General features: G+C 47.6%; 2 protein-coding genes across 8 annotated transcripts in view; one reads left to right on the forward strand and one right to left on the reverse strand.

Annotated features, from left to right (window-relative positions):
- The window catches only part of GLDN (gliomedin), a 37,022-nt gene extending 22,175 nt beyond the window's left edge, over positions 1–14,847 (forward strand). Inside the window, exons 7-10 of the mRNA XM_033167890.1 lie at positions 4,571–4,654; positions 5,040–5,165; positions 8,466–8,616; positions 13,385–14,847. Coding sequence (XP_033023781.1) covers positions 4,571–4,654; positions 5,040–5,165; positions 8,466–8,616; positions 13,385–13,904 — 881 coding nt within the window. The 3' untranslated portion in view covers positions 13,905–14,847. The remainder of the gene's footprint in view (positions 1–4,570; positions 4,655–5,039; positions 5,166–8,465; positions 8,617–13,384) is intronic.
- A 4,728-nt stretch (positions 14,848–19,575) lies between these two features.
- Positions 19,576–20,813, reverse strand: part of DMXL2 (Dmx like 2) — a 112,443-nt gene continuing 111,205 nt past the window's right edge. For 3 of the 7 annotated variants that reach the window (XM_033168081.1, XM_033168079.1, XM_033168076.1), the window contains one exon: positions 19,576–19,909. In XM_033168081.1, the coding sequence (XP_033023972.1) occupies positions 19,700–19,909 (210 nt within the window). In that variant the 3' untranslated portion in view covers positions 19,576–19,699. The remainder of the gene's footprint in view (positions 19,910–20,813) is intronic. The other 4 variants (XM_033168080.1, XM_033168078.1, XM_033168075.1 and 1 more) reach the window with 2 other exon arrangements.

Here is a 20,813-nt window from a genome sequence, read left to right on the forward strand (position 1 = left end):
ATAACTCTAGAATTTGTGGGCACCCAATGAAGCTGAGTGCTGGAAGATTCAGGTCAGGGTAAAGAAAATGCCGTATTTTTCCGTGCATAAGACTAGGTGGTTTTTTTTAAACCAAAAAATTAGGTTTGAAATTGGGACTCGTCTTAGGTAGTGCTGAGGGGTGTTTTCTTAAATTGGAGTCCCCCACGATAGGGGGCTCCATGATCACTGCAGATGGTGACAGCAGTCACGAAATTAAAAGACGCCTGCTTCTTGGGAGGAAAGCAATGACAAACCTAGACAGCATCTTAAAAAGCAGAGACATCACCTTGCCGACAAAGGTCCGTATAGTTAAAGCTATGGTTTTCCCAGTAGTAATGTATGGAAGTGAGAGCTGGACCATAAAGAAGACTGATCGCCGAAGAATTGATGCTTTTGAATTATGGTGCTGGAGGAGACTCTTGAGAGTCCCATGGACTGCAAGAAGATCAAACCTATCCATCCTTAAAGAAATCAGCCATGGGTGCTCACTGGAAGGGCAGATCCTGAAGTTGAGGCTCCAGTACTTTGGCCACCTCATGAGAAGGGAAGACTCCCTGGAAAAGACCCTGATGTTGGGAAAGATGGAGGGCACAAGGAGAAGGAGACGACAGAGGATGAGATGGTTGGACAGTGTTCTCGAAGCGACTGGCATGAGTTTGGCCAAACTGCGGGAGGCAGTGGAGGATAGGGGTGCCTGGCGTTCTCTGGTCCATGGGGTCACGAAGAGTCGGACATGATGGAACGGCTGAACAACAACAAAGATAGGGGGCGTCTTATATATGGGGGGTGTCTTATACACAGAAAAATATGGCACTATGTCATGCAATGCACTATGGCCAAATGCCACCATAGCCAGATACTTCTAAAAAGCAGCTGCTGGGAACCACAGGAAGGGAGAAGGCTCTTATGCTTGGGTTCTGCTTGCCAGTTTGCTATAGGCAGCTGGTTGGATCCTGGACTAGACGGGTCATTGGCCTGATCCAACAAGCTCTTCTTTTGTTCCTACATTCTTCTCAAGCAGTGCCTGCAAAGCCGGCACCATAAAGAACCTGTTTCCTATTGTGCTATTTCTGGAGTGTCTCACCTTTCCTTTTAGAACAGACCCTCGTAATGAGCCTGTGAAGTGGGAACGTGGCCCTCCTCCAGTCCTCGGAACAGGATGTGCCGCTTCAAGGATGGCAGAGGAGAACATTGCTCTTGCCCTCTCCTCTCTGTACTATTCTGGGGGCTGCTTGATTAGCTCCCGCTAGGAACCAGCACCCCACAGATTCCATCCCATGCTGTGTCTAGCTTCTGTCTTATCTGGAACGAGAAGGAGGAGGGGAGAAAGGGAGATAATTAGTGCTAGGGACATGAGCAGCTGTTTGCAAGGTAAGCCTTGGCATGTGGGTGGGGGGGCCTCCAGCGAACCCATGCTGATGCCTAAATCCGTCCATTTCTCCATTTCTCTCCTTGCTGTGATTCTGCTGGCAAGGCTAGAATTGGCGAGGGATGGAGCTAATGGCCCAGAAGCCTCGGCTTAAATACCCACAGCTGTCAACCTTTCTTTTTTACGGGAAATTCCCCTATCAGTACTGTAGTCTATAGTATACTACTGATAGGGGAATTTCCTGCAAAAAAACGGGAAGGTTGACAGCTATGTAAATACCCCCAGTGAAGCAAAACTCACCTCTTCCTCAGTCAGATTGTTCCTCTGCAATCAGCTCTCGGGCATATATACTTCTGATTTTCAGACAGTTGCCATCTATCTATATGTCTCCAGGCCTTGGATGAACTGGAAACACAGCCGTCCTTAGACTTTCTTGTTTCCTTTCGTCACAGGTTGTTCCCAAACGCAAATCCTGCTCTTGGCTCATTGGGAATGCCAGCCTGGGCCTTGACTGTTCTACCCAAAGAGATAAAATGCTGTTTCAGGATGTTATGGGGCCTTGTTGAGAATGTGAACTGGGGGAAATGGACAGAGGAAGAGGGCATTCTCTCCTCTCCTCCATAACCCTGGACATTTATGAACTTCAGTGTTACAGAAGCGTAGATTTCCAAGGAACATCTAGTCCACCCTTCCTAGTTGTTGCACGCTGTGGAAGGCAGGACCACAACTACGGCACCATTGAGAGATTGGCACCCAGCCATATCCAGTCGGCAGTCTGTTTTTCAGGATAGGCAAAAAGAACTACAGTGGTACCTCGGGTTAAGTACTTAATTCATTCTGGAGGTCTGTTCTTAACCTGAAACTGTTCTTAACCTGAAGCACCACTTTAGCTAATGGGACCTCCCGCTGCCGCTGCGCTGCCAGAGCACGATTTCTGTTCTTATCCTGAAGCAAAGTTCTTAACCTGAAGCGTTATTTCTGGGTTAGCGGAGTCTGTAACCTGAAGTGTATGTAACCTGAGGTACCACTGTACCATGACACAGAGGATAAGACCAGGGGTCAGCAAACTTTTTCAGCAGGGGGCCAGTCCACTGTCCCTCAGACCTTGTGGGGGGCCAGACTATATTTTGAAAAATATATATATATGAATGAATTCCTATGCCCCACAACCCAGAGATGCATTTTAAATACAGTGGTACCTCGGGTTACATACGCTTCAGGTTACATACTCTGCTAACCCAGAAATAACGCTTCAGGTGAAGAACTTTGCTTCAGGATAAGAACAGAAATTGTGCTCTGGTGGCGCAGTGGCAGCGGGAGACCCCATTAGCTAAAGTGGTGCTTCAGGTTAAGAACAGTTTCAGGTTAAGAACGGACCTCCGGAATGAATTAAGTACTTAACCTGAGGTACCACTGTAAAAGGACACATTCTACTCATGTAAAAACATGCTGATTCCTGAACTGTCCGTGGGCCGGATTTAGAAGGCGATTGGGCCGCATCCAGCCCCCGGGCCTTAGTTTGGCAACCCCTGGATAAGACCATCACTGGCTCCTAGCCACAATGGCTATGTTGTTACTCCAGCAAATGGGGTTTCCCATTGGGGCATCTGGCTAGCCACTGTGAGAACAGGATGTTGGACCAAAGTGCCAAAATTCTGACACACTTTTCCATACAAAAGGTGGCAATCACATACCATCAGCACTTGAAGTGTTCAAAGCTAAACCCCTAGCACAGTTATTAAATGGGGCTCAGATTTGGACAGGCCTAAGGCAATTTTTTCCCTTTTCCATCCTGTGATCCAAATGGTTCATTGCACTTAGAGGCTAACCACCCCTCAGTTGAATTACAGATTTGTCATAGGACATTTAATTATTGGCTTTGGCTGAGTTTAAACCCCACTGGTCTACTACCCTTAGTGTCACAAGATTGTCATGAGAGCTCTTGGAATAAAATTGTCAACCAAAAGCTTTACTTTTCTGGTTTATCACCACAACAGCTATTAACACTGGGCTTCAGTAGAGCAAAAAAATTAATTAGACAGCGCCTATATGATATCGAACAACAGAATAATCTGGCCACAGTAAGGAAATTTTGTCCTCAGTATGATTATTTCCCACCAAGTCATTTTGACACTTTGTCACACGCAATTTGCAAAATTTAACCATTCCAAAATACAGACACGCTTTCACTTTCGCAAGACTGAATATACTACTGCCTTCGGCTGTTCTTAAGGGTCAATTTCAAAAAATCCCTCTGGGAAAACGGTTATATCCCTGTGGAGATGGCAGTATTGAGTCAGTGGCTCATGTGCTTCTGGCTTGCAGTCTTTATAAAGATTTGAGGAGTGAGGTTGTTACCCCTCTATTATTGTCCATGCCAGGTCGCTCAACCATTGCTACTGTGTCCTTTCTTTTAGCAGATCAAGATGATCAGGTGACAGCAAAAAGTGCAAGGTTTTTAGCAGGGGCAATTAGAAAATATCTATTATCTATTGATGTAAACCCCCAAGATGTATTTTCTATAGTTAAGTTTTTACCTCTATCCTTAGTACATTTTACTTCATTGCTATGGCTAGTGGCTGATGCAAATAAAGATTATTCTGATTCTCTGATGCTCAGCTAGTTGGCTCCCTTTGGCTTGATCCAGAAGGGCCTTTCTTGTGCTCTTAGGACGTGTAAATTTATTTATGGCATTTTCTGGCACAGGATGGAATGGCGCCTCAGGTGACTTTGGAGGGGGGTTAGTTTGGGAAATTGCTGTGGCTGGAAAGAGGACACATGGTTAGATCAATGAGAGACACACATGAACCAAGGGGCTTTTTGTGTACTAATACATGTCTTGATTTCACAAACATCTTGGAGAGATGATGAATTTATCTCCCCATCTTTGGCAGCCCTGAAAATATGGAAGTCATAACAAAACCCCAGCAGAAGCAAAACAATGTTTTGAAAACCCATTGGAAATAATGGCTTTCCCTTATCTATTCTTCCATTTAACTCTTGTTTTTGTTGTTGTGTAGGCCCACTGTAAAATAGTCGTGTCCATTCACTTCAGATGGTCTACTCTTGAGTAAGACTGGTATTGGATGCAACCCAAGAATAGTTCATGCTACATTAGATTGCGTGTCAAAATAATAACGGATCTCTCTGTGTTTTAATCTCGTTCTCTGCACCGTTTAGGGGAGACCTGTGCTATCCCAAATGACGATACCCTGGTAGAGAAAGGAAAAGAGAAAGGACACCTGCGTCAGCACAGAAAACCAGGTAAAGGTGAAGGGAACCCTGACCATTAGGTCCAGTCGTGTCCAACTCTGGGGTTGCGGCGCTCATCTTGCGTTAATGGCCGAGAGAGGCGGCGTACAGCTTCTGGGTCATGTGGTCAGCATGACTAAGCCACTTCTGGTGAACCAGAGCAGCGCACGGAAACGCCGTTTACCTTCCCGCCAGAGCGGTACCTATTTATCTACTTGCACTTTGACGTGCTTTCGAACTGCTAGGTGGGCAGGAGCTGGAACCGAGCAATGGGAGCTCACCCCGTCGCGGGGATTCGAACTGCCGACCTTCTGATCAGCAAGCCCTAGGCTCTGTTTGCTTACTAAAGGCTGGCCACTAGTGCTGCTAACTTTGCTTCTCTCCCCCTCCCCATCAGAATGCATAATTAAATCAATCGGGAACCCAGCTGAGATTATACAATTAAGACAGAGCTACGGAGCGTGGATGATGGATCTCGCCAACAGAAGTGATGAAAAAATTTGGATCGCTGAACATTTCACAGGTGAGGGGAGTGTCCATATCCTCACTCAGCAATGCAGCAGGGTGGGTGACTGTGGGCTGCTTACACACTCTCTCTCAATCTAACCCATCTATACCTGAAGGAGCATCTCCACCCCCATCATTCTGCCCAGACACTGAGGTCCAGCTCCGAGTGCCTTCTGGTGGTTCCCTCCCTGCGAGAAGTGAAGTTACAGGGAACCAGGCAGAGGGCCTTCTCGGTAGTGGCACCCAGATGTGAAGGAAATAAACTATCTGACTTTTCGAAGGCATCTGAAGGCAGCCCTGTTTAGGGGAGATTTAATGTTTGGTGTTTTATCGTGTTTTTAATATTCTGTTGGGAGCCACCCAGAGTGGCTGGGGAAACCCAGCCAGATGGGCAGGGTGTGAATTATGCAGGGTTTGGGGGGGACAAAATGTGTGGGGAGGGAGGAAGAACCATGTACACCACTGTGAGCTCCTTGGAGGGAGGGGTAGGATTAAAATGCAGTAGGGGCTGTAACAGTTCTCTACTTGTAGCTGCTTGGAAGACCTTTGAGCAAGCGTCCCAAAGTGTTACAAAGCGCCCCCACAGCGTGTTGCTAGATCCCTCCTCCTGCAAGCTTATTCGGCACCTGCTGTTGCTGGTTTATTATCCAGAGCACAGGAAGGAGATGGTATTTGGTTGGAGGGCTTGCAGAACGTGCACGGCCCAGGCAAGATCGATAAGAATCGAGAGTAACCAGAGAATGACCCGAGTGAATGAGCCGGCAGGTGGGAGCATCCAGGACCGGTGCTAGGGTTTCTGGCGCCCTAGGCAGACCACCTTCTGGTGCCCCCCGCCCCCCGCCAAAGCCTGCTTTAGTGGGAGGTGGGGGTGGTGGAGAGGCAAGCAGCAGTTTCTCCGCTGAACGGAGAAGCTGCTGTTCGCCCGTCCTGCCCCCCGCCCCCCACCAAAGCCTGCTTTAGTGGGAACCGGGGGGTGGTGTAGGGGGCAAGCAGCACCTCTCTGCTACAGCGGAGAAGCTGCTGCTAGCCCGTCCCGCCCCCCTGCCCAAGCCTGGTCAGCGCCCCCTCCATTTTGGCGCCCTAGGCAATTGCCTAGTTTGCCTAAATGGATGCACCGGCCCTGGGAGCATCCGATGGCAGTGGCAGAGCAAATCCAAATCAGTTTGGCTTATCCTAAGTAGCTGTCCCTCATGGTTTCAGGAACGAACTTGCGAAAAGAAGATGAAAGGCACTTGGGATGGGGTAGAAACTAGCAAACGCCTGCTGTGGCAGAACAGGAACTGGGAGAAAGCATCCTGGCTTCGGGTGCAATTGAGTTGCATACATAGAATCAAAGAATTTTAGACTTGGAAGAGCTGAGCTGCCCCTACCTCTGCTGACTCTGGTTGATCCCCACCAATGAGACTGCAGTGACTGTTCCCCACATCAAATGGGGGGGGTGACATTTGCGTGGTCGCGCGCAGCCCCTTGGATCCCAGAGCGGCTCCTGTTAGTTCGGGGCTGGTTTCGCCTTCCCCAGGCTGGATACCTGTGGTCTCCACCTACCTCAGCCAGCGCCCACTCCTGCCTGGGGGAGGCATTGCCAGGGGATTGGCCAAGTAAGGGGAGAGACTACCCAGCCCACACAATAGGTTTACCTAACCTGGGAAACGGCAGTCCAGTCGGGGCTCCCGAGCTTCTCCCACCTTCCACTCCCTCAATTAACGCTTATTTTGCAGGTTAACCTCTTCTCCACAGGTACGCAGGTGTTGCTATGTCAAGGCCGCCATTGAAGGGCCGGAAAGGAATTTTCCTGCATTGGCAAGTTTTGCCTTTCCCGTAGCAAAACTTCACAACTTTGGCGGTTTCAGGCCTTCGGCAGAATCCTTTAGTCATCTTCCTAAATTGGGGTGTGTGGGGTGTGGGGCGGTGACCCCACGCCCCCAGAGCGGCGGCGATATCAGGGTTCCCGTTAAAGGGGTATTGAGGGGAGCCATTGACCATACGCCAAGAGGTTGTCATTGCTCTCCCCCACCAGTGGCGGCGAACGCTGGGCGGGCTCTCTGCTCGAACATGTGTTCTCCAGAGCCAGCCCAATCCCCAGATATTCTGGATAACTCTGAAGTTTCCCAGATCCCCGGCTGGGGGCTGGGAAGGATAAACGTCCAATGCCTGAGCCAAGGTCTCCCTACATCTGAATCTTAATTTTAATCCCATAGCACGTTGTCTTATTCCGCTCGGGGGCCGCCTGGGGTTTGGGGGGCCTCCGCCTGTCCACGCAATGCTCTTGCCCATTGCCTCCATAGTGGCACTTCTAAGCTCACCACTGGCTGTTACTCTGCATTGTCTTGTAGTCAAGCCTGGGCTAGCTCAGTTGGCAGAGCACGAGACACTTAACCTCAGGGTTGTGGGTTCGAGCCCCACGTTGGGCAAAGAGTCGCAGGAGGTTGGACTCGTTGACCCTCATGGTCCCTTCCAACTCTACTATTCCGTGAGTCTGTGAAAGCTGCAAGGTAACAGGGCAGGTGAAGAGGAAGTCAAGTGTGTGGTGCCGTTTGTTGCCAAGGATTTCTGGCTGCACATGCAGGTCTGTGTACATTTCCAGGTCTGTGCACACCCCCTTGAGCAACTTGAAAGAAAGGTGGTGTATATTCTTATTATTTATTGAATTGATATGCCACCCTATACCCGGAGGTCTCAGGGCGGTTCACAGAAAAGATCAACATAAAAACCACAATATATAAAATAAAAATAAGAACAATAAATCAGTAACACCCCGCCCCCAAGAGCCACATTTTAAAAGGGCATAGGATGTAAATCGGATCAATCAAAGGCCTGGTTAAAAAGGAACATTTTTGCCTTGTGCTTAAAGGTGTATAATGAAGGTGCCAGGCGAACTTCCCCAGGGAGAGCATTTCACAGGCAGGGAGCCACTGCAGAGAAGGCCCCGTTCTCGTGTTGTCACCCTCCGGACCTCTCGAGGAAGGGGCACATAAAGTAGGGCCTCAGAATATTATCTCAGGGTCTGGGTAGGTTCATATGGAAAGAGACGGTCCTTGAGGTATTGCGGTCCTGAGCCGTTTAAGGCTTTATAGGTCAAAACCAGCACTTTGAATGGGGCCCAGAAACTAATTGGTAGCCAGTGCAGTTGGACCAGGATTGGTGTCATATGCTCAAACCGTCTTGCTCCGGTGAGCAACCTGGCCGCTGAATTCTGCACCGGCTGAAGTTTCCGAACCGTCTTCAGAGGCAGCCCTACGTATAACGCATTACAATAATCTAACCTATAAATGTAATAAGCAATCCAACTTCTCCCATGCCTTCCTCCCCTCAACAGGCCACATGATTAAAGAATATGAGGACATCTCTGCACTGTGGAACAACAGCTACAGCACCATCGAGCTGCCTTGGCAATATTATGGCTGTGGACATGCCATCTATAACAACACCTTGTACTATCAGCGTGTCGGGCGCAACATTATTGTGAAGTAAGTAGCTGGGTGGCAGCGTAGGGGCTTCTGCTACTGCGCTGTGCCATGTTAGGGAGAGGGAACCTGGCACCCTCTGCTGAATGGCAGTAAGGTAGCTCAGTGGTAGAGGATCCGCCTTGAGTGGCGACGGCCCCTCGTTCGATCCCTGGCATCTCCCAAGCCTGGAGCCACAGCCAGGCATTGCATACCACACTGGGCTCCACGGACCGACGGGGCGAGTCTGTGTAAGGCAGTTTCCTTTGTTTCTCGTCGCTGCCATTCAACGAAGACTCGCTTTGAACGGCCTGCTTCTCCCAGGGCTTAGCTTATGGGACGAGTGTGTATCTTGAGGCTCCGTTGTGTGGGAGCTGGGTTTGCAGCCTTGGCGTTATTTGGGTGGCTGGATGCTATTTCGAGAGCGAGCGAAAGGTTCCCTCTGCTCTTTTTGCCCTTTCCTGCATCGCCCTTGATGCCGGTGCCAACATTCGCAGGTGTGACCGTCTCCTTGGCCTTTTCCCCCTAGGGAAGCAGGCAGAGAAATGAGAGAGGTTCCCGGGATCGTAATTTGCTCTGTTCGAGACACTCCCGGTTTCTTGGCAAGGGGGTTTAGAGACACCAGACCTCTTCCAACAATGACCTTTCATCTCAGCAGTGGAATATAATATCTTAACTGCCCATGATTAGCACTTAGAGGGAGATTGATGTTGTTAGCAGCCGTTTGAAGGCTTTGGGGAGTTTGGTTCCTCTAACAAAAGACTTGTAAACCAGGCAGGAGACAAATTGCAGACCTGATAGCACCAGGCAGTATCTCATGTTCCAGGACATGTGCACGAAGCTTTCATGCTTGGTAGTGGCACCCAGATTGCAGAACTCCCCCCTCCAAAAAAAGTGGTTTGGTTGGCCCCATCTCTCTCGAGTTTTAGGAGTGAGGCATATATTTTTTTCGTCTGCTGTGCCTTTGATCTGTTTTGCCTTCCTGCTTTGGCAATGGCTTGTGGAGAAACAAGACTTCTTCAAACGGTCGTTTATGGTCCTGTCTTGCTGTCCCTATGGGACGCGGGTGGTGCTGTGGTCTAAACCACTGAGCCTCTTGGGCTTGCTGATTGGAAGGTTGGTGGTTCGAATCCCTGTGATGGGGTGAGCTCCCGTTGCTCTGTCCCACCTCCTGCCAAGGTAGCAGTTTGAAAGCATGCCAGTGCAAGTAGATAAATAGGTACCACTGCGGCGGGAAGGTAAATGGTGTTTCCGTGCGCTCTGGTTTCCATCACGGTGTCCCGTTGCGGCAGAAGCGGTTTAGTCCTGCTGCCCACATGACCTGGAAAGCTGTCTGTGGACAAATGCCTGTTCCCTTGGCCTGAAAAGCGAGATGAGTGCCACAACCCCATAGTCGCCTTTGACTGGACTTAACCATCCAGGGCTCCTTTACCTTTACCTTTTTAACTTGTTTCCCTAAACCATGGTTAACAGTAAACCCAGGTTTGGTTCAGTCGTGGTTAATTGAAAACAGAAGTGAAACCTTGCAGCCTTGTTGTGGCTGTATACCAGAGGAGAACCAGAAATTGAGCAGACTGCACTCCCATGCTCCTTCTGCGGTTCCAAACTGTAGTTTAGTGTTACATACGAACACAACCATTGGCTCTCTTGGGGGCAATGATAAGAGAGACAGGTGCATTCTGCTATTCCCTCTTAACTCTTAAGTGGCATGTTCTGTACTTTGAGGAACAAAAGGGAACATCATTTTTAAGAGCTTCTTTGCCTTGCTTGCTTTGAATGCTGAACTGTCCTCAGAATGACCTTTTGCTTCAGCAAACTTTGTGGCAGACTTGCGTCTCAGCCGTGTGGTCCCAATCTCAGGGTGCGTGCTCATCATTTTGGACCCTTAAACCACATTCAAAGCTTCTTTTCCCTCAAATAAATCTGGGCACGGTGGTTGACTCCCCGCAGAGTTTTCAATTCTCAGCAATCCTTAATAAACTACAGTTCCCAGAATTATTTGAGGGGAAAGCTTGCCACGAATGTGCTTCAAAGGTATAGCATATGCAGCCTGTGGGTAGCCTAATTAAGGGTCTAGGGCTTGCTGATCAGAAGGTTGGCGGTTCAAATCCCCACGATGGGGTGAGCTCCCATTGCTCGGTCCCTGCTCCTGCCAACCTAGCAGTTTGAAAGCACGTCAAAGTGCAAGTAGATAAATAGGTACCGCTCCGGCGGGAAGGTAAACGGTGTTTCCGTGCGCTGCTCTGGTTCACCAGAAGCGGCTTAGTCATGCTGGCCACATGGCCCGGAAGCTGTATGCTGGCTCCCTCGGCCAATAAAGCGAGATGAGTGCCACAACCCCAGAGTCGTCCGCGACTGGACCTAATGGTCAGGGGTCCCTTTACCTTTTACATTTCCTTTGGGATGTGTCTTGCAGTCAACTCAACTTTTGGAAGATTCTCAACAAACTGTATCAGCCAGTGGAAAAATGCCCATTGGACACTTTTTGAATTACGTTTCAGGGTTTCCTGATCTCTATGGCTCAGTTATCAAAAAATTTCCAGCATTTATTTTTTAAAAAAACCAATGCTTTTGTACTTCAGAGAGATGCTCCTCCCGCCTCTGGAAAGGCAAGAACAAGGCCAGAATGCTTGCTCAATCTCCTTTCTTGGAAACATTTTTTTTTTTAATTCCTGGTCCCAGTTTATTTGATTGGCTTTCAGAATTTGCCACCCAAGTCATTAGAATGTAAGAAGATTCCCAATGGCCCATCTAGGCTGTCATCCTGTTTTGGGAAGTTTTTAATGTTTGGTGTTTTGTTGTGTTTTTAATATTCTGTTGGGAGCTGCCCAGAGTGGCTGGGGAAACCAAGCCAGATGGGCGGGGTATGTATGAATTAATAATAATAATAATAATAATAATAATAATAATAATAATAATGATAATAATTATTATTATTCTCACAGCAACCAACCAGATGCTTGTGGGAAGCCCAGTAGCAAGACACGAGTGGAAATCTCCTCTTGTGATTTCCAGAAAGCACATTCAGAGGCAAGTTCCAGTTTAGCCATTGATTTCCATGGAAATCAGTCTCCAGTCTTCTGCTGCCTGTAAACTGGACATTTGCCATCCACATGGCATCTAATTTGCAGGCATTCTTCTAATCCCTCAGGACATAAAACCTACTGGAATTTTGACAGATTGAACAAAGGACTCCATTTTTATTGGTAACTGAAATGAGACACACATGGATCCAAACTTGTATGAGCTTTCCCATCTGCCCGTTTCAATGCTCTCTCCTCCTCTTCTCCCCATAAAACTTTTTTTTTTGGGGGGGGGGGGTGATCTCTACAGAGGCCCCGTCCGCGCTATGCATTTAAAGCAGTATCATCCCACTTTAAACGACACTTTTCTGGGAAGGGTAGTTTGTTAAGGGTGCGGTGTGTGGTTCGGACACTCCTATTCCCATCACAGAACTACAATCCCTCTTCCCAGGGAACTCTGGCAATTGTTGTACTACGAGGGGATGTAGGGTATGCGTGGAGGTGTAGAAACTAGTCTACTTTGGTAAAAATTATATTCATTGCTTCCTCCTGTTTCCCCCATGGCCCAGTCCACCACTGGGATGGGGCCAGGGGTAGGGTTCAGCGATATCTGGTTTTCAACATTGTGATACATCACCAGCTGAACCACAGTATACCAATATATCACGATGTCTGAAATAAGGATGGAGCTATGTAGAGGCAGTGGCCAGCTTCATGGATTTTCCTGCATCGTGATTTTTGCCGTGCCTGCTCTTGTGATTTGAGAACTGAGCCGGCCGAGTTAAAAGGGGCTGCAGGAATCGAGAGAAGCATTGGCTGGCTTCACGGTTTTTTCCTGCATCATGGTTTTTGCATACCACACACACACACACACACACACACATCATGATTCTCAATCTATTGCCAGGTCCAAAAATTTAATATGAAATGGGGAAAATTCATAACTTTTCTTAAAGACCATTGTAAACAACTAAAATCGTTAGTAGGATTGGAATAGCACTTATTTGACAAACAATTCGCGGTTGAATACGCTAATAGGACTTCAAGAAGCTTTGTAGTTAATAGGTAGAAATATCATTGTAATTATGGTAGATAGAGTGAGTAAGAGATTTATGATAATGTAAGCAATGGTAGATTAAAGAAGTATAATATTAAGATATAATTCTGAATGCCATGTGGAAGGTCTGAGGGAAGTCACAGCTATGATAGCCAAAATTGAAAAATGAATGTGAATGTATACTTTATTGTTTGTAGTATTTTAGTATAAAATAATAAAAAATCATTAAAAAAAGGAATAGCACTTGTAGTTTAAGGTTGATTCTGGACATAATGGAAGAGGTAAAGGGTTTGTATTAGTGTAAAAGATGCGGGTGGAATTGATTAATAATAGGACCCACAAAGGGGAGGATGGAAGTCCAAGAGATTCCTTGGAATCTTCTTTTTATGATTTATGTTTGATATAGCTCTGTAAAATTTTAAGTTGAAAAACCAAATAAATAAAATTTAAAAAAAATATATATCTTATGAAACCAATATGGACTTCGGTTTTGGATGATATATTGGTATATCACCCAGCTCTAGCCCCTGGTAGGATACCCAGAAGGGAACGTGGACTAAATAGAGGTTCCCAATCTGGATTCATCTTCTTTCATTCCTTTCAATATAAAACACACGGAAGCAAATAGGTTGTGTCAATTTTGTTTTATAAACCCCTGCCCTCCTGCCGCTTGAGCTGCTCTGAAGTATTTTGCTTTAAACCCTCTTCGCAGGTACGACTTTGAGACACGGTCCTCGCAGACGCTCTCCGTCAAAAACGCCTGGTACTTTGAGCGCAAGTACCTCTTCGGCGCTTCCAAATCCTACTTCAGCGTCGCCGTGGACGAGAAGGGGCTTTGGGTGCTCTACCTCTCGAGGCCGGACGAGCACATCATGGCTGCGCATATAGACGAGGACACCTTCTCGGTGCTGCGGTACATCAACACCACGTACCCGCAGTCCAAAGCCGGCAATGCGTTTGTCGCCTGCGGGGTGCTGTACATCACCGACAAGAACCACACACATGTTGCCTTTGCTTATGATCTCTTGAGGGAAAGGCAGTTGGACACCAGCTTTGAGTTGAAACTGTCGCTATCCGACGCAGGCTTTGCTTACAAAGTGTCCCCAACTAAGCAGGACGATTCGTCGTTTGTGCCCGTCCTGGCCATGCTTTCCTATAATCAAGGGGACAAGCGTCTCTACACATGGGAGCATGGCTTCCTGATGCAATACCCTGTCCATTTTGTCGGCTGAATGCACTTGGTACCGGTCCATGATGGCCAGCTTTGCCTGTCGTCCGTATTGGAGATCCGGCTCTCCAAAACTTTCGGAGAAAACAATTGCACATCTCCCATTTGAGGAGAGTCGCAAAGCAATGTGCGTACAGACAGGGCGGCTTCTTCTCGCCCTGCTTTGTGTCCCCAGCGTAGATGTTTAGATTACGTAGGCTTCTATGGCTTTGCAGAATAAAGGCCACTCAGTGTCCTAGCGACTGGTGCATGCCGGCAGAAGCCCAATGAGGCTTTTGTTTTGCAGAGAGGCTGCGAAAGGAAGGCCCTTTCGAATGCCATGTGCTTCGAGCACCAACGGAGGCATGTGGCATCTCTCATCAAAGCACCCATGAATGCATCTAAAAGCCTGCAGCTCCCATGCGGTGCTCCTTCTCACGACCTGGGTCACAATGGTACCATACATTTAAGGCATGCTTGGACCACTTTCGCGTTGGAACGGTAGTTTTTGTTAAGGGTCCTGTGGATCGGAGGTCTTGGGTTGTCTTCTAGCAACCCCTGAAACCCTTTAACCAACTGCAGTTGCCGGATTCATTTTGGGGGAAGCCAGAGCTGCAAAAGTGGTGCAAGCGTCCTTTTAAATGTATGGCTGGGGTCCACACCAGCCATTTTAAAACTTGTGAGGGCTGTGCCTGGTGTTCTCTGCCCACTAGCACAAGGCTTTTTGCACTAGCAGGTGGGAGATTTTAGTGTTGTGGAACGGTGGCATCCAAGGCAACAGAAACTTGTTGCACCGCAGCGACCCACCTGCCCGTGCATTATCTCAGGCAATGATGTCCTCCTGCTGCGAAGCATCTTGCCAGCAGAAGAAGTATACCACTAAGTGTCAAACGTCGGGATGCCACCTTCAGTTGATTGGTCTGTTGGTTGCGTGTGGCTGCTTAGGTGGTCATGCGTATTGCTCTAAATCAGGGGTCAGCGAACCTTTTCAGCAGGGGGCCGATCCACTGCCCCTCAGACCTTGGAGGGGGGCGGACTATATTTTTTTGGGGGGAAATAACGAATTCCTATGCCCCACAAATAACTCAGAGATGCATTTTAAATAAAAGCACACATTCTACTCATGTAAAAACACCAGGCAGGCCCCACAAATAACTCAGAGATGCATTTTAAATAAAAGCACACATTCTACTCATGTAAAAACACCAGGCAGGCCCCACAAATAACCCAGAGATGCATTTTAAATAAAAGCACACATTCTACTCATGTAAAAACACCAGGCAGGCCCCACAAAAACCCAGAGGTGCATTTTAAATAAAAGGACACATTCTACTCATGTAAAAACAGGGTGATTCCCGGACCATCCGCGGGCTGGACTTAGAAGGCAATTGGGCTGGATCCGGCCCCTGGGCCTTAGTTTGCCTACCCCTGCTCTAAATGGTCTTATGGGCCCTGATCTCATTCTAGGAATCTTTCAACCCTCACAGCAGGCGTGTGGCACTGTGGCAGCTTTGGCCCTCCAGAAGTTGCCAGACGACAACTCCCGTCATTCCTAGCTTCCCGAGGCTGATAGGAGCTGTTGTCCAGGGACATATGGAGGGCCACAGGTCCCTCACACCTGCCTTACAGCTTCTGCTTGAGTATCTCCAGTGACAAATAGGCCACGATTGCCCTGAAGCAGCCTCTTCTCCTGTCAAAACAGCTATTTGCGTGACGTTTTGCCAGAATGACGTTTTGCAATTTCAACTGGCTGTTGTTTTATGCTCTGGAGCAGAAGCGGGAGATATATGCGGAACATACTGGGGGGGGGGGAGCTTCTTAAAACACCCCCTTCAGCTCTCTTTAACATGATAGTCTCCAGCCCCACTCTGTCCACTGAAATGTGTCCTTGAATCCGAGATATCATTTCAATTCTCCGTTGCAGTGTCATTCCACACACCCCTCCCCAGCACCTTTCAGCTGTTATCTTGGCTGAATGTCTCTTTGTCTCTCTCTCTCTCTCTCTCTCTGTGCGTATATTTCTCAACTGGGGCATAAGGGTGCATGTATGACGATCTTGGCAAATAAAGGGGACATTGGTCCAACTGGCATGAACTTCCTGACTCCTGTTGCAGCCAAACACGGCTGTTTGGGAAAGATGCGTCAAACGGCTATGGGTATTGCGGTGCTTGTTCATGGCAGAGGAATGTTTCTCAGAGTGGGAAGTCTGCAAAAGTAATCTGTCAGAGGGCAACCTCAGGAAATGATCTGGTGTAAAACAGATGCCAGAAACAGAGGAACACCTACCGCTGTGAAGCCAAAACTAACTTTATATGCATCCTTGCATTTAATGTGCACAGCTTTTTTTTTTTTAAAAAAGAAATTAAAATAGCATTAGCAGGTAAGTGTGTGAAAGAGAATTGTACTCTGCGGAGGAATGTAAGCCTTCCCTTTCATTTTTGACACTGCTCCTGAGGAAAATCCCTCTTCAAATTAATGGGAAAAAACCAAATGGAAGATGTAGCCCCCACTTTTTTCCATACAGAGAATTGTGTGCAGGGAAAAGGAGCCCAGCATTGGTGCCAGATGACTGTGGGCAAGACGACTGTGGGGAAGACACGGGATCTGGGGAGTGGGGCAATATTATTATTATTATTATTATTATTATTATTATTATTATTATATTGGAGGGGCATGAAGAGAGAGCAAGGTGTGTCCTCTCCATGTTCTAGGATGCATTTGAAAGTTCATACATTATAAAATCTAAAATAGCACTCTATCTTTTCTCTATGAAGCTTATAAGAACACCATGGGATGTGGGTGGCCCCTGTGGTCTAAACCACTAAGCCTCTTGGGCTTGCCGATCAGAAGGTCGGCTGTTTGGAACCCCGTGACGGGGTGAGTTCCTGCTGCTCCGTCCCAGCTTCTGCCAACCTAGCAGTTTGAAAGCACACCAGTGCAAGTAGATAAATAGGTACCGGTGCAGCGGGAAGGTAAACAGTGTTTTCATGTGCTCTGGTTTTCATCACTGTGTTCCGTTGCGCCAGAAGCAGTTTAGTCTAGCTGCCCACATGACCCGGAAAGCTGTCTGTGGACAAACGCTGGCTCCCTCGGCCTGAAAGCAAGATGAGCGCCGCAACCCCATAGCCGCCTTTAACTGGACTTAACCATCCAGGGGTCCTTTACCTTCTTTTTATAAGAACACCAAGCTTTAGAACAGAGATGGGGAAATGCTGCCCCAGGGGCCTCTTTCTGTGGCCCCACTTTGTACCATCCTTGAGTATATTTGCCTGGCCGTAAGGGGCCCTTGAACTCATCCTTGCCTGGATAGAAAGTAGAGAGAGGGGTGCATGAAGTAACTAACCTGCTGTATTGTGACACCCACTTTTGCCTCTGGCCCCACCCACTGGCATGTGGCCCCTGGAAAGTTGCCCCGAAGAGAAAGCAGACCTCTGGTAGAGCATGAGACTCTTAATCTCAGGGTCGTGGGTTGGAGCCCCACTTTGGGCAAGAGTCCTGTGTTGCAGGGGGTTGGACTAGATGACCCTTGGGGTCCCTTCCAATTCTACAATTAAAAGGGCTGGTTTTGACCTATAAAGCGCCTTAAACGGCTCAGGACCACAATACCTCAAGGACCGCCTCTTTCCATATGAACCTACCCCAGACCCTGAGATCATCTTCTGAGGCCCTCCTTCGTGTGCCTAGAGAGCTTCAGAGGGTGGCAACACGAGAACAAGGCCTTCTCTGCAGTGGCTCCCCATCTGTGGAATGCTCTCTCCAGGGAAATTTGCCTGGCGCCTTCATTATACACCTTTATGCGCCAGGTAAAAATGTTCCTTTTTAACCAGTCTTTTGGCAGACCTGATGAACATCCCATACCCTTTTAAAATGTGGCTCTTTTTGTGTTTGGGGGGGTATTACTGGTTTTTTGATTTTATTTTAATTTTATATACTCTGATTTTTTTATGCGAACCGCCCTGAGACTTCATATATTCCAGCTGCTGTCTCCTTAAACACCTGGGGGCAACTGTTGCTATTAAGCCTTGCAAAGTCTCATGCTACCACAACGACAAGGACTGTGGGGCATTCCGTGAAATAAAAGGAATTTATTTAACTTACAAAGGTAAAACTAACAAAGGACATTTGCTTTCTTTTCATATATATATATACTTTGCAGCTTGCACTTAAAATTGCCTTTAGACAAAGGTGCATTTTACTCCATCTCATTCATATAGCACAGACACATAAATTCTCACTGGAGGGGAAAAAATACAATTTGTTAAACATTTAAATACACAGACATCAGCTCCGTTATATCTTGGTAAAGGACGTGTCTTCCTGTTTTACAACAGAGAAAAATACATCTAAGTATGACAAACAATAGCTGGTATATTACAAGCAAACAATATTGACCTCTGCATAGTTTATACAATATGCCGCAGAAACTGTTCAAGATTACCAATTTTGTCAACTATTTACTAGCTGGCCACATGTAAGCCTGACATTCATCTGAAATGTGGCATGGGTCTATATCAGTAGTTTCTTCTACAGCTTCACTTTAAGAAAGATCAATCTGTTTGGTTTTTCCTTCCTTCCTTCTTTCTCTCTCTCTTTGCCCTACGTATAAATAAAAATCAGAACTCAAAAGGATGACTAGAAAGAGGTTTCCTGTTCACAACAAACACTTAGTGCTCACAAATTACATTCCTAACGCAAAAGGCAGGACTCGAAATAATGGCGGGGGGGGGGGGGAGAAGTAAGGAGCCCAAAGGTGGAATCTGATATTAGGAAAATCACAGAGCCTCGGATGAAAACAGAGACCTGGGTTGCATTCTCTCCCACCCTCACAAGTAGTGACTTGAACTGATGTCATAACGTGGCTTGGTTTTCTGCCCTGTCCAGCCCGTGGTATGGATTTGAATGTGGAGAAATGCACCAAATAATATCGGGACAGTGGTCAGCTGTACCAAACGTTAGGAAAGGGAGAGGGGAGAATGCCACAGGGCCTCCGTTTTGGTGAGCGGCCTGGTTTGTTTCAAAACGCCTTCAGCGCAAACAGGCAGAAAATCAAAAGCGGCATACGGTTCCAAGGAAAACCCCACAGGTTCCGAGGAATCTTACTCTGTGCAATTTACAGTGCTCCAACGGTGCATTGATGCTCATTTGGGGAGGGGGAAAGATAATAGGGGAGTCTCGGCATTAAATAATATATACACATCAGCCCACAGTACATTCCCCATTGCACACAGCTTCACGGATTGTGTGGTAGTCACATTTTCATAGTGGCATGACCCAAAATAATAATAATAATAATTAATAACAACACCAACAATGTAAAATCACGCTCACTTCGAATACCCTTCATTATAGCAAATCATTTTCAAAATTGGAGGGGGGAGGGTTGCAGACATGCTTCAACTTAGCGGCAACGATTTGGAAGAGAATATCCTGAAAAGTACATAAAAATAGCTTGCTTTTAGCAATTTTGCTGCAACTGCAGGAGAATAAGCATCTTTTTGCTTACTTTAAGTAAACAAGGCTCATGGGTCAACAGAGCACAAGCCCATCGGTCACTGTGCAAGGGATGTCGGCGCCCGTACAGTGCATGCATTTCCACCCCATCAATTCAGAAACGCAGTGCTTTAAACGAGGCCGGGGGGGGGGGAATAAAGGTGGGGGGTTGAAACATTGCTCTTCCTCTCAACTATATAGCAATTAAAGGCTGCAATAATTAACTCTCGATTATGAAGTGTGGCGTCACCCCTTCTTAAAATGCTCGCTTCGCCACAATACCGGTCCCGGCCACGTTTCTCGGAAAGGGAACGGAGGTGGCGGCAAAGTCTACAGAATGTCGCAGAGGCCCGACGGGATGCTGAAAGCGTTGGGTAGAACTCGCATCTTCAGGGTACCATCTGCTCCACAGGAGAAGATGCGGTTGCCTGGTGCCATTTCAATCTGCATGACTCCAGTGCTGAGGTTTCGGAAGATGGACTGCTTGGCGTGTTCGTGCTTAAACGAGTGGACCAAACCATAGTCTGCCAGCCTCCACACCTGCAGGAAGAGAGGGCGGACAAGGACCTGGTCAGTCGATTTTGGGGACCCGGGTGATCTCAATTTACTCCTCTAGCGGAAGGAAGGGACAACAGCTCGGTGGTAGAGCTCGTGTTTCGTATGCAGGTGTTCCTAGGTTCAATTCCTGCCATTTCCAGTTAGTAAACACCAGGTAACAGATGATGGTAAATGTGTCCCTTCCAGAGACCTTGGAAAGATAAAGGACCCCTGGATGGTTAAGTCCACTCAAAGGTGACTATGGGGTTGTGGCACCCATCTCGCTTTCAGGCCAAGGGAGCCGGCGTTTGTCCACAGACAGCTTTTAGGTCATGTGGCCAGCATGACTAAACCGCTTCTGGCGCAATGGGACACTGTGACGGAAACCAGAGCGCATGGAAACATTGTTTACCTTCCCGCCACAGCGATACCTATTTATCTACTTGCACTGGTGTGCTTTCGAACTGCTAGGTTGGCAGGAGCTGGGACAGAGCAACAGGAGCTCACCCCGTTGTGCGGATTCGAATCACTGACCTTCTGATCGGCAAGCCCAAGAGGCTCAGTGGTTTAGACCACAGCTGCTAGGTAAGAGAGACAATATTGGGCCTGGGTGTACAAATGGTCTAGACCTGGTTTAAGCCAGTTTCCTAGGCTCCAATGCTAGGACCAGATACTCAGAAGGTCCCTATCCTGGGACTGAATCCTTATAATGTGGGGCAAGACCCACGGGAGAGGGGCATGCTCAAGCACACATAAATGCTGGGTCTTAGACAGCACATAAGCAGAGCAGAGCCATCATGGCTGGTTGGCATGGACAGGGTTAGCTTCCGTGAATTTGCCTAATCCACTTCCTTTTTAAATTTTATTTATACTTTTCAGGTTTATACATTTCACTAATTTTACAATC

This window comes from Lacerta agilis, chromosome 13, assembly GCF_009819535.1.
Source record: "Lacerta agilis isolate rLacAgi1 chromosome 13, rLacAgi1.pri, whole genome shotgun sequence".
NCBI classification, from domain to species: Eukaryota; Metazoa; Chordata; class Lepidosauria; order Squamata; family Lacertidae; genus Lacerta; species Lacerta agilis.